Source organism: Schistocerca nitens, chromosome 5 (assembly GCF_023898315.1).
Source record: "Schistocerca nitens isolate TAMUIC-IGC-003100 chromosome 5, iqSchNite1.1, whole genome shotgun sequence".
Classification (NCBI taxonomy): Eukaryota; Metazoa; Arthropoda; class Insecta; order Orthoptera; family Acrididae; genus Schistocerca; species Schistocerca nitens.
In genome coordinates this window covers 546,209,422-546,227,083 of record NC_064618.1, presented here as the reverse complement: position 1 = coordinate 546,227,083, position 17,662 = coordinate 546,209,422, and the positions used below count along the sequence as shown (strand labels likewise).

The 17,662-nt window shown below is 42.1% G+C and overlaps 1 protein-coding gene across 1 annotated transcript in view; it reads right to left on the bottom strand.

Moving 5' to 3' along the window:
* Nucleotides 1-17,662, bottom strand: part of LOC126259300 (ER degradation-enhancing alpha-mannosidase-like protein 3) — a 268,347-nt gene that overhangs the window by 23,996 nt on the left and 226,689 nt on the right. Inside the window, exon 17 of the mRNA XM_049955967.1 lies at nucleotides 17,128-17,356. Within this exon, the coding sequence (XP_049811924.1) occupies nucleotides 17,128-17,356 (229 nt within the window). The remainder of the gene's footprint in view (nucleotides 1-17,127; nucleotides 17,357-17,662) is intronic.

The window sequence follows — 17,662 nt, the reverse complement described above, 5'->3', positions numbered from 1 at the left end:
GGCAAAGCGTGTGTCATCATCGCCGCAAGGTCAAGCAAGACTGTCTGATCTCCCGCGTGCGGGCCGGCCGTGCACAGCTGTGACTCCTGCAATGGTGGAGCGTGCGAACACACTCGTTCGAGATGATCGACGGATCACCATCAAACAACTCAGTGCTCAACTTGACATCTCTGTTGGTAGTGCTGTCACAATTGTTCACCAGTTCGGATATTCAAAGGTTTGTTCCCGCTGGGTCCCTCGTTGTCCAACCAAACACCATAAAGAGCAAAGGAGAACCATCTGTGCGGAATTGCTTGCTCGTCATGTGGCTGAGGGTGACAATTTCTTGTCAAAGATTGTTACAAGCGATGAAACATGGGTTCATCACTTCGAACCTGAAACAAAACGGCAATCAATGGAGTGGCGCCACACCCACTCCCCTACCAAGAAAAAGTTTAAAGCCATACCCTCAGCCGGTAAAGTCATGGTTACAGTCTTCTGGGACGCTGAAGGGGTTATTCTGTTCGATGTCCTTCCCCATGGTCAAACGATCAACTCTGAAGTGTATTGTGCTACTCTTCAGAAATTGAAGAAACGACTTCAGCGTGTTCGTAGGCACAAAAATCAGAACGAACTTCTCCTTCTTCATGACAACGCAAGACCTCACACAAGTCTTCGCACCCGAGAGGAGCTCACAAAACTTCAGTGGACTGTTCTTCCTCATGCACCCTACAGCCCCGATCTCGCACCGTCGGATTTCCATATGTTTGGCCCAATGAAGGACGCAATCCGTGGGATGCACTACGTGGATGATGAAGAAGTTATTGATGCAGTACGACGTTGGCTCCGATATCGACCAGTGGAATGGTACCGTGCAGGCATACAGGCCCTCATTTCAAGGTGGCGTAAGGCCGTAGCATTGAATGGAGATTACGTTGAAAAATAGTGTTGTGTAGCTAAAAGATTGGGGAATAACCTGGTGTATTTCAATGCTGAATAAAACCACCCCTGTTTCAGAAAAAAATGTGTTGCATTACTTATTGAACTGCCCTCGTACATTCAAAATTCGCAATTGCTGAGTGATAGGAACCTTCGGCCATTTGATTATTGATATTGTATACCGTAGACTCAGCAGTATTTGGCTTGCAATGAAGCAACTACATATCCCAGCCCCTAGACAAAGAAACCAGCCAAAGCTTTTAACATTTCAACTCTGAGTCTGTGGGTACGTAGTTGTGGGCCACCATTAATTTTTTTTTTGAAAGCCCACACCATTCAGTATCAAAGAAGCAATTTACCAGGTGCTTCTTAGACAGGAGTATCTCGCATATGGCTGCCTTCAGTAGGGTTAATCTGATAAGAGTAGAACGATACTTTCTAAACCCACATTGGAAATTACTTATGAGGTCTCTAAATTCTAGCACCTAGCTGAGATGGGAGTTGATCACTCAATCTATAATTTTTGCAGCAAGGCTGGTGTGGGAAATACTATGAGAGTACCGGGATGTATGTGGTCATATTTTGACCGAAGAAGTGAACCCACCATCATTTCTCTCCATAAAAATTAACTCCACTTATCATTGAAGAAAAGAGTAGATATTTTTGAAATTTTGGTTAAAATTTAGTCAAGAAGAAGCCTCACGAGCTAGTTATCATGGTATCCAGTTCCTCTTTTGAGAAAAGGAGGTTATAGATCTTTTTATTTTTTACAGAAATGAAAATTATTTCTCCTATTCTCCTGGTTTCTCAGCATGTTTAGAAACCCAAAGTCAAATTCAAAGAAAACAGTGGATATTGGAGGTACTGTTCCATTGTTTCATGTAGAATAAATACATCAGCAACAGGATGGATCATGCTACAGTCAGGTCAACTGCCAAGTGCAACAGAGCTGCGACAACACTTAGGCTTTGCCTTAGAGATATTTACACAATTGTGTTACAGGATTTTTTAAAAAAATTTTTTAGAGGTAAGTGCACAAGGCAATTGAGCCCAGCCTGCTACAACTGTCTTGACTGTAGTTATGTGGTCCATCCAAACATGACACTGTCTTAGTGTTCCAAGTACAGCCCACTGTCTATACATCATCCACTTTGCTTACTGAGCACCTTTTATGATGGTTTCCTGTTGGTTCTGCTTTTTGTATAAGATGGACATAAACTGGAAAGTGGCCATGGGAGGGAGGATCATCTACACACTTCTGACTGTGCAGAATTTGTAAGAGTAGGAGAATAATCTTTGGTATCAGTGGTGCAGAATGACTCTGCCTTTGTGCTAAAATGCATATTAAAGATGTATATATTCACCTAGTGTAAGATTCCTCTACAACTTGATCCCTGGGGCATGTGAAACTACAGCCCCATACAGCTCTACCTTTGTTGAAAGGAGAAACGTTTGGCGAGTTGGACGATCATGTCTATGAGTGGCTCACTGTCATGTGGTGCTTGTGGTGGTTGAGATGCCAAATACTTGGAGCAATCTGTTACCTGAAGTGACGTGTGTTACAGGTACCTGTTACTGCACTACTCCACAGGAATACTAACAATATGTCATCCTTTGTGTGAAGCTGCCAGCTCTTAGCAAGTGGGTGTTGTAAGGCTTAAAATGTCTCTCTTGGACATATATTAACAAATTTTGATCATTTCAGGAGTGTAATCTCCTACAAATAAGGTTTGAACCTATTCAGTTTCTGCTGTAGTAAGCCTTTCCAGGAAGCCCTGAAGCGCCATTGTCTGACTGGGTTGGCACTCAACATGTTTTTCCATATGCACACGAAGATATTAGTACAATGGATACAGTAAAAGGTACCTGTCAATATTTTGTGAGCCAACAGAGCATGAAGTTCTGCAGAAATTGGCTGGCTGAACTTTCCTTAAGACTATGCAGGAATTCTTTCAGAGACAAATATTTTTGGCAAAAATGTGTGTATTTTAGAATGGAAAAAGAAGATAACACAACACAACAGCAACAAAAGCTGCTAGCAAATTATTTCATTGGCTCGGCAAAAAATCTGAGTTGTTTAATCAATTGTAAGGACTAGTCCACAGCAAAGTTAGCAAAATACTTCGAGATTAGCATACTTTTAGCTGTTAGACCCGATGTCAGGCACTTCAACTACTGCTCAGAGACCATTGATATTTTGTTCAGGGTGAACACACTATCAGTTAGCCATAGCCAGCTGACACCAGCCCAGATGTAGCTCAGGTTGCAGCCCTGAAAACAGTAGCTGACACCTTCATGCACACTCAACACCACCTGGATGCTGCCTAGCAACCCTTGTGCACAGACACTTGGCATCAAACACACTGCCAGTTCACTGTGACACATTTTCTGGTAACTACAAGCATTTAAGCACAGACATAAAAGTCTGCCTATTAAAGTTCTGTCTGTCTGTTGTTCTGTAATGACTAAAACCCACAAAGGTGACTGTGAGAAAATTATTAACACAATGGGCATGTTATTGTTTGATTTTTTAGCTGCAGTGTTTGAAGGGAATATATTGTTCCAGAAAAAGTTTATTAAAGGGTAGTTGCAGTCAATGTTGCCATGGTCCAAAACATATATAAAACATGTATATTACTTAAATCAGTTGTAATTTACTCTATTTACATTCCTGCCACTGGTGCACATAATAATTTTATTTTTTATTCATTAAAAATGTCATAGTTATGTGCAATAATTTTATAATAAATTAGTTTCTAAATGTGATCATCATATAGCTAGTTTGTTACACAAAATGATAGCCAGCATGGGGCTTCAACAAAACTGATCACTTCATAAAATGGCGTCCCAATGTGGGGCTTTGCAATAATTAATCCAATACTACAAGGTTTTTCTCTATTTCTTCTTGTCTTGGTGGGGTCTCTAACATTGCTGGAGAAAGACTAGGACTTGTTGGTCCTTTTAGCATAATTATTGTCAAGTCTTTGGTGACAGAACTAACTGGAATCTTCATCCTTGCTACTTTACACTCTACTTTATTATGCTTTGCTTTGTTCTTCTGTGCAACTTTTCTTTTTTGTCGAGAAGTAGGAGAAGATCCTGCACTGTCTGAATCAACCACTGCAGCAGTGGTCTTTGTGTTTTGGAAGCAACCTTCACTACATTAGACTTGGAAGATATAGTTGTAGTAAATGATATAGGTGTATTACAATTGGCGTATGCACCTTGGGATGTACAGTGACACCAAAAAGTGTTAATTAATGCATTTATTAAACTTCCTGGCAGATTAAAACTGTGTGCCCGACCGAGACTCGAACTTGGGACCTTTGCCTTTCGCGGGCAAGTGCTCTACCAACTGAGCTACCGAAGCACGACTCACGCCCGGTCTCACAGCTTTACTTCTGCCAGTATCTCGTCTCCTACCTTCCAAACTTTACAGAAGCTCTCCTGCAAACCTTGCAGAACTAGCACTCCTGAAAGAAAGGATATTGCGGAGACATGGCTTAGCCACAGCCTGGGGGATGTTTCCAAAATGAGATTTTCACTCTGCAGTGGAGTGTGCGCTGATATGAAACTTCCTGGCAGATTAAAACTGTGTGCCCGACCGAGACTCGAACTCGGGACCTTTGCCTTTCGCGGGCAAGTGCTCTACCCACTGAGCTACCGAAGCACGACTCACGCCCGGTCTCACAGCTTTACTTCTGCCAGTATCTCGTCTCCTACCTTCCAAACTTTACAGAAGCTCTGCTGCAAACCTTGCAGAACTAGCACTCCTGAAAGAAAGGATATTGCGGAGACATGGCTTAGCCACAGCCTGGGGGATGTTTCCAGAATGAGATTTTCACTCTGCAGTGGAGTGTGTGCTGATATGAAACTTCCTGGCAGATTAAAACTGTGTGCCCTACCAAGACTCGAACTCGGGACCTTTGCCGTTCGCGGGCAAGTGCTCTACCAACTGAGCTACCGAAGCACGACTCACGCCCGGTCTCACAGCTTTACTTCTGCCAGTATCTCGTCTCCTACCTTCCAAACTTTACAGAAGCTCTCCTGCAAACCTTGCAGAACTAGCACTCCTGAAAGAAAGGATATTGCGGAGACATGGCTTAGCCACAGCCTGGGGGATGTTTCCAGAATGAGATTTTCACTCTGCAGCGGAGTGTGCGCTGATATGAAACTTCCTGGCAGATTAAAACTGTGTGCCCGACCGAGACTCGAACTCGGGCGTGAGTCGTGCTTCAGTAGCTCAGTTGGTTGAGCACTTGCCCGCGAAAGGCAAAGGTCCCGAGTTCGAGTCTCGGTCGGGCACAAAGTTTTAATCTGCCAGGAAGTTTCATATCAGCACACACTCCGCTGCAGAGTGAAAAATCTCATTCTGGAAACATCCCCCAGGCTGTGGCTAAGCCATGTCTCCGCAATATCCTTTCTTTCAGGAGTGCTAGTTCTGCAAGGTTTGCAGGAGAGCTTCTGTAAAGTTTGGAAGGTAGGAGATGAGATACTGGCAGAAGTAAAGCTGTGAGACCGGGCGTGAGTCGTGCTTCGGTAGCTCAGTTGGTAGAGCACTTGCCCGCGAAAGGCAAAGGTCCCGAGTTCGAGTCTCGGTCGGGCACACAGTTTTAATCTGCCAGGGAGTTTCATATCAGCGCACACTCCGCTGCAGAGTGAAAATCTCATTCTGGAAAACCCCCTAGGCAGTGGCTAAGCCATGTCTCCGCAATATCCTTTCTTTCAGGAGTGCTAGTTCTGCAAGGTTTGCAGCAGAGCTTCTGTAAAGTTTGGAAGGTAGGAGACGAGATACTGGCAGAAGTAAAGCTGTGAGACCGGGCGTGAGTCGTGCTTCGGTAGCTCAGTTGGTAGAGCACTTGCCCGCGAAAGGCAAAGGTCCCGAGTTCGAGTCTCGGTCGGGCACACAGGTTTAATCTGCCAGGAAGTTTCATATCAGCGCACACTCCGCTGCAGAGTGAAAATCTCATTCTGGAAACATCCCCCAGACTGTGGCTAAGCCATGTCTCCGCAATATCCTTTCTTTCAGGAGTGCTAGTTCTGCAAGGTTTGCAGGAGAGCTTCTGTAAAGTTTGGAAGGTAGGAGACGAAATACTGGCAGAAGTAAAGCTGTGAGACCGGGCGTGGGTCGTGCTTCGGTAGCTCAGTTGGTAGAGCACTTGCCCACGAAAGGCAAAGGTCCCGAGTTCGAGTCTTGGTAGGGCACACAGTTTTAATCTGCCAGGAAGTTTCATATGAGCGCACACTCCGCTGCAGAGTGAAAATCTCATTCTGAATGCATTTATTGCTTGTGTGCATGTTCACCCAGGCAAAGTCCCATATATCTTAGAAAGTCTAATACAACTGAACTGCAGTGGGTTGTTCCTAGGCTGTTCATTAATGACTGTTTCACCTCAATGACCATCCACCTCATTATCCACAGCAAACCGTGAGGTGGAGTTTTATTATTATTATTATATTATTATTATTTAAAAGAAGTTTACACCATCCTTATGATTGGAACATTAAGCCTAGATGTCCATTAAGCCTAGATGTCCATAAAATGCTCACATCCATCACTTTATAAAAATTTCATCTTTCATTATATACAGGGTAATTATAAAATGAATGAAATTTTAAAAATTGGTTTGGTAAATGGCTAACCATAGTGTAACAAATGAAAACAGTATGTGACAGACAAACTCTCAACATGCTTTGAAAGTGGTACTGCAAGTTACTTTGGAAAACTGCTGACAAGGCTGCCATCAACTGCAGTTGCTGAAAATGGCTGTGAACTAGACAGAGAAACTATTTTGAGTACTAGAATTTGCCCACTGTCAACTGATAGTGAGTGTACAAAGAGCTTTCTGTTGTAAGTTTCACAAGACGCCACAAATTTACAACACCATAGTGAAGTTTTACAAGAAATTCAAGGAGGATGGTTGTTTGTGCGATGCAAAATGTTCAGGCCAACCAGTCATGTCAGAACAGACAGTGGTCTGTGTGAGGGATGTGATGTAGCAAAGTCTCACAAAGTCTACCTATCAAACTAGTGCACAATTGAACATCTTTGGCCAACAGTGGGGAAAATCCTTCATAAGTGATTAAAAGTAAAGCTGTAAAAATTGCAGCTCCTGCAAGACATAAGTCATGACAACAAATTACTCCTCCTGTAGTTCTGCACTGATGTGCAGAAACATCTTGAAAATGATGACAGCACAAGCAAATTAATCTTCAGTGATGAAGTCACTTTTCATCTCTTGGGAAAGGGCAACTGACACAACATACACATATGGGAGACAGAAAATCCACATTCAACATCGAACACATCTGGGATTCCAATAAAGTTAATGTGCTACATGTCATGCAAGAAAGGGAGAAAAAGCTTTGATACCATGGATTCCATCCATGCTGTTCGGGGGGCCACCACTGACTCCAGACATGATGCCTTGTGAATAGTGACACATAGAATATTTATAACCACTGTGTAAAGAAAAATGTCTTTCACATTTCGCATACTGGATATTTGTTACATTGTTCTTGGTCATTTATCTGCACTGATTTTTTTAAATGTTTCATGGACTTTATAAATACCCTGCATATATCACCCAAAGATCACCTCAGTAGCTGAGTGATCAGTGTAAATAGCTGTCACACAGAGGACCTGAGTTCGATTCCTCGTACAGCCAAGGATTTTCCTTGGTACGGGGTACACACAGCCTAGTGATGCCAACTGAGGTGCTACATCAACAAGAAGTAGTAGCTCCATTGGGAAGTCAGCAAAATGGCCGGGGGCAGTGAGCTGACCATAAGTCCCACGATAACTCATCTACATAACACCACAAGCTACAGGATGACACAGTGGCTTGGGCTTCCACGGCCTAGGCAAAGAGCTCATTTTATATCACCAAAGATAAAAGAGAAAGTGTTAACAGATGGTAGACTTTGTCACTGTAAACAATACAACTATTTATTATTTTACAGGAAGGTACCAACATGCACAGTATTTATCACTAACTCATCCTGCATGGTTTTAAGAGTTGTTCGTGTGTTTTTTCTACCAATGCAAGATGCCATGACCTATCACCACCATGACATACAACTTTTACCAATGTCATGTTGTTGTTATTGTTGTTCTGGTGGTGGAAGGATTTGCCACTGGAATTACTCCCAGTGTTGCCCAGGGTACACCTGATCGCTGATGATGACATGTCGTGTTGTATTTATCCCTTTGTTGAAATTTTTGAGGCGGCCCCTTTGTGGATCTTACTGCTGCATATGACACCATTAATCACAGGAGAATGTAAAGAAAGATCTATGGCATCACGAAAGACTTCCACCTAACACAGTTTATAAGATGCCTACTACAAAACAACATTTCTTTGGTACTCTCTCTCTCTCTCTCTCTCTCTCTCTATATATATATATATATATATATATATATATATATATCAAATGAAAGTGCTGGCAGGTCGACAGACACACAAACAAACACAAACACAGAATTCAAGCTTTCGCAACAAACTGTTGCCTCATCAGGAAAGAGGGAAGGAGAGGGAAAGACGAAAGGATGTGGGTTTTAAGGGAGAGGGTAAGGAGTCATTCCAATCCCGGGAGTGGAAAGACTTACCTTAGGGGGCAAAAAGGACGGAATGTTTCCCTAAACATTCCACGCGGGAAAAATATATTTAAAAACAAAGATGATGTGACTTACCATACAAAAGCACCGGCAGGTCGATAGAAACACAAACAAACACATACATACACACAAAATTCTAGCTTTCGCAACCAATGGTTGCTTCGTCAGGAAAGAGGGAAAGACGAAAGGACGTGGGTTTTAAGGGAGAGGGTAAGGAGTCATTCCAATCCCGGGAGTGGAAAGACTTACCTTAGGGGGCAAAAAGGACGGAATGTTTCCCTAAACATTCCACGCGGGAAAAATATATTTAAAAACAAAGATGATGTGACTTACCATACAAAAGCGCCGGCAGGTCGATAGAAACACAAACAAACACATACATACACACAAAATTCTAGCTTTCGCAACCAATGGTTGCTTCGTCAGGAAAGAGGGAAAGACGAAAGGACGTGGGTTTTAAGGGAGAGGGTAAGGAGTCATTCCAATCCCGGGAGCGGAAAGACTTACCTTAGGGGGCAAAAAGGACGGAATGTTTCCCTAAACATTCCACGCGGGAAAAATATATTTAAAAACAAAGATGATGTGACTTACCATACAAAAGCGCCGGCAGGTCGATAGAAACACAAACAAACACATACATACACACAAAATTCTAGCTTTCGCAACCAATGGTTGCTTCGTCAGGAAAGAGGGAAAGACGAAAGGACGTGGGTTTTAAGGGAGAGGGTAAGGAGTCATTCCAATCCCGGGAGCGGAAAGCTAGAAAGCAACTGGAGATCTGGTGTGAAAAAAGGTGAAAAATTGTTGGTTAAAGCTGTGTGTTGATCCTGTGGTGAACTTGGGTTGGTAGACAACGATGTGCATAAAGGTTAGGTGGTTGTGTTGCCGCCAAAACACGTTAAAGGGTGGAGAAATTCGGGAAAATTTCGAAAAACTACTACGTGTAAATGTATTAAAAGGAGTGGTTTTGTGGTGGCAGATTATGAGAATGAGGCTAACAATTGTCTGACGAAGAAATAATGACGTTAAACACAACCACCTAACCTTTATGCACATCGTTGTCTACCAACCCAAGTTCACCACAGGATCAACACACAGCTTTAACCAACACTTTTTCGCCTTTTTTCACACCAGATCTCCAGTTGCTTTCGCTTCCCACAGCTTTTAACGTCATTATTTCTTCGTCAGACAATTGTTAGCCTCATTCTCATAATCTGCCACCACAAAACCACTCCTTTTAATACATTTACACGTAGTTTTTCGAAATTTTCCCGAATTTCTCCACCTTATAACGTGTTTTGGCGGCAACACAACCACCTAACCTTTATGCACATCGTTGTCTACCAACCCAAGTTCACCACAGGATCAACACACAGCTTTAACCAACACTTTTTCACCTTTTTTCACACCAGATCTCCAGTTGCTTTCTAACTTTCCGCTCCCGGGATTGGAATGACTCCTTACCCTCTCCCTTAAAACCCACATCCTTTCGTCTTTCCCTCTCCTTCCCCTCTTTCCTGATGAGGCAACAGTTGGTCGCGAAAGCTTGAATTTTGTGTGTGTGTGTTTGTGTTTGTTTGTGTGTCTATCGACCTGCCAGCGCTTTCGTTCGGTAAGTCACATCATCTTTGTTTTTACATATATTTTTCCCACGTGGAATGTGTCTCTCTCTCTCTCTCTCTCTCTCTCTCTCTCTCTCTCTCTCTCTCTATATATATATATATATATATATATATATATATATATATATATATACAGAGAATATGTCCATATTTATATGCACTACGCACACGGAAACACCGTTGGTGGAACCACACATGTGACCAAGCTATTGACCAACGAATCAGTGCATGGAAAAAATTTAGTAGCCATAAATCCCAAGAGAATTGGATGAACTTCTTGAAAACACAGAAGCAATCAAGCAAAATCATTCGCAGTGAAAAACGACAGTATGACAAACAGCGACTGACAGAGATCGAATCGGACTTCATGAAGAACAATACAAGAAACTTCTACAGAACGTTCAGAGAAAATATGACTGGATATCAACCACCCAACTTGTGCTTCAGAAGACCGGATGGAACCCTAGAAACCAATGCCAAAAACAATTGTGACATTCTGCCAAAGTACTCTGAAAAACTGCTCAACACGGACCCCCCTATGGAAGAAATGATGACAGAAATGAGCACATACAATCCAGATAGTGAACCTCCAACTCTAGAAGAAGTTAAAGAAATAATCAAGTCACTCAATAATCGTAGAGCACCAGGAGAAGATGGCATCATCGTGGAAATCTGGAAGTTACAAGACCCAGAACTCACCAAAGACATCCACAGGATCTTGGAAGACATCTGGAAGACCATGAAAATTCCTGACAACTGGAAAACTGCCCTGATACACCCACTACACAAAAAAGGTGACAAGACTGACCCGAACAACTACAGAGGAATATCCCTACTACCGGTCACATACAAGATCCTCTCTAAAGCTTTACTGAACAGACTAGAATGCCAGACCAACCACTTGATTGGGGAATACCAAGCAGGCTTCCGTAAAGGGCGGTCTTGTGCGGAACAAATTTGGAACCTGAAAATGATTTTACAACACAAACAGAACCTGATCATTACCTTTGTTGACTTCAAAAAGGCGTACGACTCTATCGACCGGAAAACTCTCTTCAAAATTCTAGCAGAATACAAAGTAGACAACAAAACACGGGCTATCATAGAGCAAACCTTAACCAACACGACCTCCAAAGTAAAGTTCTGTGGGGAACTATCAGAGCCCTTTGAAATTCGCACAGGTGTCCGACAAGGCGATGGCCTCTCACCTCTCCTTTTCAATCTGGTGTTAGATAAGGTCATAAAAGAATGGGAAACATCACAACAGGGGAAAACCTTAGGAAACCTACAGATTAAATGCCTGGCTTTTGCAGACGATTTGGCGATTGTCACGAAAGGTATAAAGGAAACAAAAGACGCTATTGAAAAACTGCATGAAATCACTTCCAAAACTGGACTACAGATCTCTTACGAAAAGACACAGTTTATGAGCACAAAGAAAATCTCATCTCTGAACACAAAGTATGGCACGATTTACAATATATATATATAAAATAGAGGGAAACATTCCACGTAGGAAAAATATATCTAAAAACAAAGATGATGTGACTTACCAAATGAAAGTGCTGGCAGGTCGACAGACACACAAACATACACACAAAATTCAAGCTTTCGCAACAAACTGTTGCCTCATCATATATAGAAGGAAACATTCCACGTGGGAAAAAAACATATCTAAAAACAAAGATGATGTGACTTACCAAACGAAAGCGCTGGCACGTCGATAGACACACAAACAAACACAAACATACACACAAAATTCAAGCTTTCGCAACAAACTGTTGCCTCATCAGGAAAGAGGGAAGGAGAGGGAAAGACGAAAGGATGTGGGTTTTAAGGGAGAGGGTAAGGAGTCATTCCAATCCCGGGAGCGGAAAGACTTACCTTAGGGGGAAAAAAGGACGGGTATACACTCGCACACACACACATATCCATCCACACATATACAGACACAAGCAGACATATATATGTCTGCTTGTGTCTGTATATGTGTGGATGGATATGTGTGTGTGTGTGTGTGTGTGTGTGTGTGTGTGCACGCGAGTGTATACCCGTCCTTTTTTCCCCCTAAGGTAAGTCTTTCCGCTCCCGGGATTGGAATGACTCCTTACCCTCTCCCTTAAAACCCACATCGTTTTGTCTTTCGCTCTCCATCCCTCTTTCCTGATGAGGCAACAGTTTGTTGCGAAAGCTTGAATTTTGTGTGTATGTTTGTGTGTCTATCGACGTGCCAGCGCTTTCGTTTGGTAAGTCACATCATCTTTGTTTATATATATATATAGGGAAACATTCCACGTGGGAAAAATATATCTAAAAATACAGATGATGTGACTTACCGAACGAAAGTGCTGGCAGGGTGTGTGTGTGTGTGTGTGTGTGTGTGTGTGTGTGTGTGTGTGTGTGTGTGTTTTGTCTAGACCTTTTTGGCCAAAAGCTTAATTATTTGATAGTCTTTTTGTTGTAACTTTCTGTGACTCAACACCTCCACTATTTGCGAATAGTAATCTATCCTTTTCATAATATTGTCATTTTTCCTTCCTGTATTTTCTAATTGTTTCATTCTCATGTTCTGCTACACAAGTGTTTAATATTACAGCCCTAGTCCACTGATATAATTCACACCTATAGCAAGGTGGAAGAGAAGGAAGCAAATGTTGAAAATAGCCTAGTTTTGTTGACATTTGTTGGGAGAACAACACAGAGACTGGAGTTGTAATTTTTTTCTCTGAAGCTTGTGCCACCCTCATGATCTGAGTAACGAAGCCATTATTTCAAAATTCGACAACATATAAAAGTACATAACAAAGTGCAACAAGCTTGCAGGAAGCTATGGATGTGGGGAATGTTATGCACCAATATTATCCATGTTTTACCATACATTAAATTTCAAAAAGAGAGGAAGTCAAAATACATGTTCAGTAGGACTCTCCATTGTGATATATCTTCCCACTGCAATCACATATCTTCAATTTTGCAAGGGACCTGTGCACTCTTCTAGGCCCTGAAGTATGGGGGGGCACATTACCTGTTACCTTTACAGCCTAGTGATGGTATAACTTTTGAAAAATGGTACACACTATTCAGTGTTATAAGAAACTTAGTTGAGATGAATATAACACACGAGGGTCATTCAACAAATAATGCCCCAAATTTTTAGTACCTCCATTAATACATCTTAGAAAATATCTTTCAGGCGCTTCAAATTTAATGTTTGCACATGTGCAAACCTTCCAACAATTCTGACAGATGACAGCCACTGCGAACCATCAAAATGGCACCTTTGCATGACACTTGTTACAAGCAATGTGATTTAATTGAACTCTTGGTGTGAGAAAAGAAACCAAGTTGAACATCCATAAACATTTGTCTGCAGTGTATAGTACTGATGCAAATGATAGGAGAACTGTTGGGCAATGGGTAAAGGGGCAGAAAGCATCACCAAGTGCAGAAACGGAGCTCCATGATTGGAAATGTTTAGTATGTCCTGCCACAGCCACTGCTCCTGGCATGCTGAATCATGTGGAAGCCAGAATTCGTGCAGGCTGGTGTGTAACAACTCGACAGTTGGCTCTACAGCTAAAGATGAGCATTGGAAGCGCATGAGCAATGACTGAGACTCTTCGATGTTTCAAGATATGTTCGAGAGGGGTTCCACAAATTCTCACAACAGACCACAACATTCAAAGAAAGCCATTTCATGTGAACTGTTGGAGGAGTTTAAGACCAATTGAGAGATATTTCTGTTATGTATCATAACAGATGACGAAAGTTGGTTGCATAACTTTGATTCACAGGAGTGGCACCACTTGGATAGGAGGGGGAGGGGAGGGAAGAGGGAGAAGGGGGAGGGGTGGGAATAGGGGGAATGGGGAGGGGAGGGAAGAGGGGGAAGGAGGGGAGGGAAGAGGGGGAACTGGGAGAGGAGGGCAAAGGAGGGGAGGGGAGATTCAAGGTAGCTCCCTCTGCTGTCAAAGTCATGATGACAGTCTTTTGGGATAATGATGGTAGTGTCATTCTCCTGAATGTGTTGCCGAAAGGATCAACCATTAATTCAGAGGTGTTGTGAAGATTCTGAACAAACTCAAGAACTATTTATGACATATTTTGTTTGACAAGATTCCAAAAGAAATCTTGCACCAATGCAATGATTTACAACTGCATGCAAGTCTCAGAACTCAGGAACACTTCGCCAAATTGGACTGGACATTACTGCCTCATCAACCTCATGGTCCAAACCTGATGCCCTCTGTCTTCCATCTGGTGGCCACTTACGATTCTCTATGTGGGGCACATACTGAAGGTGATGAGAATATAATTCATGCTGTGAAACCACAGCTACAAGCACAGGATAAGAGCTTTTACCAACAGTGAATACATGCTCTTACGGAATACTAGCTTAAGGTCCAAGAACATGATAGAGAATACATAGAAAAATAGTACATGTAAAAAAAAATGTTCTTTCTGATGTTTTCGTGGTGTATTTCTAATTTGTAGAATTGTTAGGCATCCTTCTGGGTCACACTGGAAGTTCTTGACGATATTGTGGCAAACAGACTGATTGCCGACTTCAGGTAGTACCTGATGAGTGCTGCTCCACTCTTGTCAGCATCCTATATAAATTGGCTGTTACACCCTCCATCACTCTGCTACTGTTGCTACCTGTACAGCTGCCACGGTGGGTGGTGGTGGTGGTGGTGGTGTGTGTGTGTGTGTGTGTGGGGGGGGGGGGGGAGGGGGGGAGTGTTAGCGGCACACCGTCTATGAACTGGGATCTCCGGTTTCTGTGCTTCTGCTCCCAGGTCCAAACCTCACTATTTGGGGATGCTTTTCTTTGTCTAGGCTCAGTTAAGGGTTCCCTGTGAACAAGTATGCATAAAATGCCTTCATGCTGGAAGTTGTGATGACTACTGGACACATGTAGACACAATTCAGTGTTATAGGTTTCCTGCACACTGGGTTTGTAGCTTGCCACCTGGTTTCTGTTACAACAGGACATCAGGGAACAGAAGGGTGCCATATTGTTCCTCTTCATGGTAAATTGCACTTTAGGATGATGCAAGCTGATGTGAAGGAGAAATTCACCTAAACCGTCCTGTCCATGTAACCAGACGATGAATGTGTGATTCAAATATCAGTAGAAACACGTTGGATTTTGCTGGGTTTGCTCCACGCCACCTCCTTGAAATCTTACATGAACAAAATCATGATGAACAACACAGCACATCCCATGGTGACGTTTTCCATCTGTCTGTAATCATTTCAATCAAACAGGAAGTAAGTTAAGGTAAGCACAATCTTTAAGTGTCTCGCCAGGTTGGTTTCAAATTTCTTGCTTATCAATTCTGCAACTTACTTAATGTCCTGTGGAAATTATTGTGAATATACACATGGTGCCACCATGGACTGTATCCTCTGTCACTGATCATGGCAAATTTGTTCATGGAAGACTTTGAAGACAGGCTCTGGAGCGAGCTCAAATAAAAGCAACTTGTCTCTACTATTACTTAGATCACACATTGATCATCTGTCCCGCTGGATGGGACAGCATAGGTAAATTTCTCCTTCACCTCAACTCACAATACCTTAAAATACAGTTTATAATGGAGGAGGGAAAGGATGGCACACTTTCGTTTCTTGATGTCCTGGCGACACAGGACCCAGGTGGAAAGCTGAGACATAGAGTGTACAGAAAACCTACACACATTTAATTGTAGATACATGTCTCCAGTAGTCCCACAACTTCCAGGGTGAAGGCATATTATGCACACTGTTCAAAGGGTGCGAGCCATCTGTGACTGAGACAGTCTTCCAAATGAGATGAAGGACCTGAAGAGAATGTTCTGAAAAAATGTGTACAGAAGCAGGCAGATAAAGTGTGCATTTAGATAAGTTGTAAGTACACAGCAACAGGAAGATAAAGAGGAACATAAATCACCAGCGTGCTTGCAATCTGCCAGCAGCACCTCCAGAAAAGTCGCCAAAATCTTGGAGTGACACAAAGTTAAATGTGTATTTCACCCATCCCCTAAGACCTTGACATCTCTAGTTTCAATAAAGGATGACCTAGCCTTTGCACAGCAGTGGTCTACAAAACTGCCTGTCACTGAGGTGAAGCATATATTGGGAAATTGTATGTATGGTAGAGGAGAGGTGGCATGAACATAAACACCACACTAAATCACGCCAGACTACCAAATCAGCCATGGCTGACTAGAATAAAAAATTGGCCATACTGTACATTACAATAAAACAAATATCATTACGCAACCCTCCTCCTGCTGTTACTGTGATTAAAGAGGCCCTTGAAATTAAATTCCAAGATGGTCTAACAAATAAAGATAGCAGCCTACAGCTAAGTCAGGTGAGGAGCCCTGCACTAAGCCCAGAAAAAGAAAAGTAATCCTGTAAAGTGAGGTCAGCACCCGATGGCGATAGCCCAGACACTGCGGATCACATTTCACAGTCAGGCATTGCAACTGCCGCCGCGGCGAAAATACCCAACCGACCCTGTGATCCAGAGACAGCAACGCCAGCCACTAGACCATGAGCTGCGGACCAAGAGGAAAGTGACTGATGGGATAATGGCCAACATATATAGGATACCAACAGGAGTGGAGCAGCAACCATCAGCAACCACATGAAGATGGTAATGAGTCCATTTGCCTAAATATGGTGGTGAACTTATGGCATGATTTGGGCAGACACCCAAAAATTCTACAAGCAAAAGAAATGTTGACTATTATTGTAACCAAATGCCAACTCAAAAGAATTAATATGTTCTGAGAAAAAATTGTGGGGTATTATTTATTGAACAGCCCCTTTATTAAGAAGACAGTGTAAGTAGCTGAACACTTTGTAAATAAAGAAATATGTCACCATTTTAGTGACTGTGTTAATTTATCTATTCCTTCTATTTAGTTTAAATATAATCTATGCATTAGAAAAATATGTATGTATATAAATTTATACCTTTCTTGGCAGTTATCATATCAGTCAAAGTAACTTCTAGCTGCTTATTATGTTTAACAGAGGAAAGAAACTTCACAGCGTCATCATGAAACAGAAATACAACAGGTATCTTGACATCATCAGTTCCATCACCAGACATCGCGAACATTGGTGATGTAGCAGATGAAGATCCAACTGTATTGTCCAAGACAATACCAGCAATTGCTCCTGCCTTCTGTGCTCTGCGGGCCTATGTAACAAAACATGCCAGTTAAAAAAAATAAAATCTGCTAACATTAATTCACTCATAAAAATAGCACAACAATTGGAAAATAGAAGGTCAAAATTTATAACGAATATGGCTATTAATTTCTGTATGTGAAAGTAAGTGAAATGGCAACACAGAATAAACAGAGGTAGAAAGTATTTATATCTCTTGCACATTCTAAGTTAAAATTTCTTGGTTATACTAAATTTTTTTACTGTTGATTTCATGTTATTTCTTTGGTGATATCATGAGACAATGATGATAAATAAGACAATGTATTTCTGACCA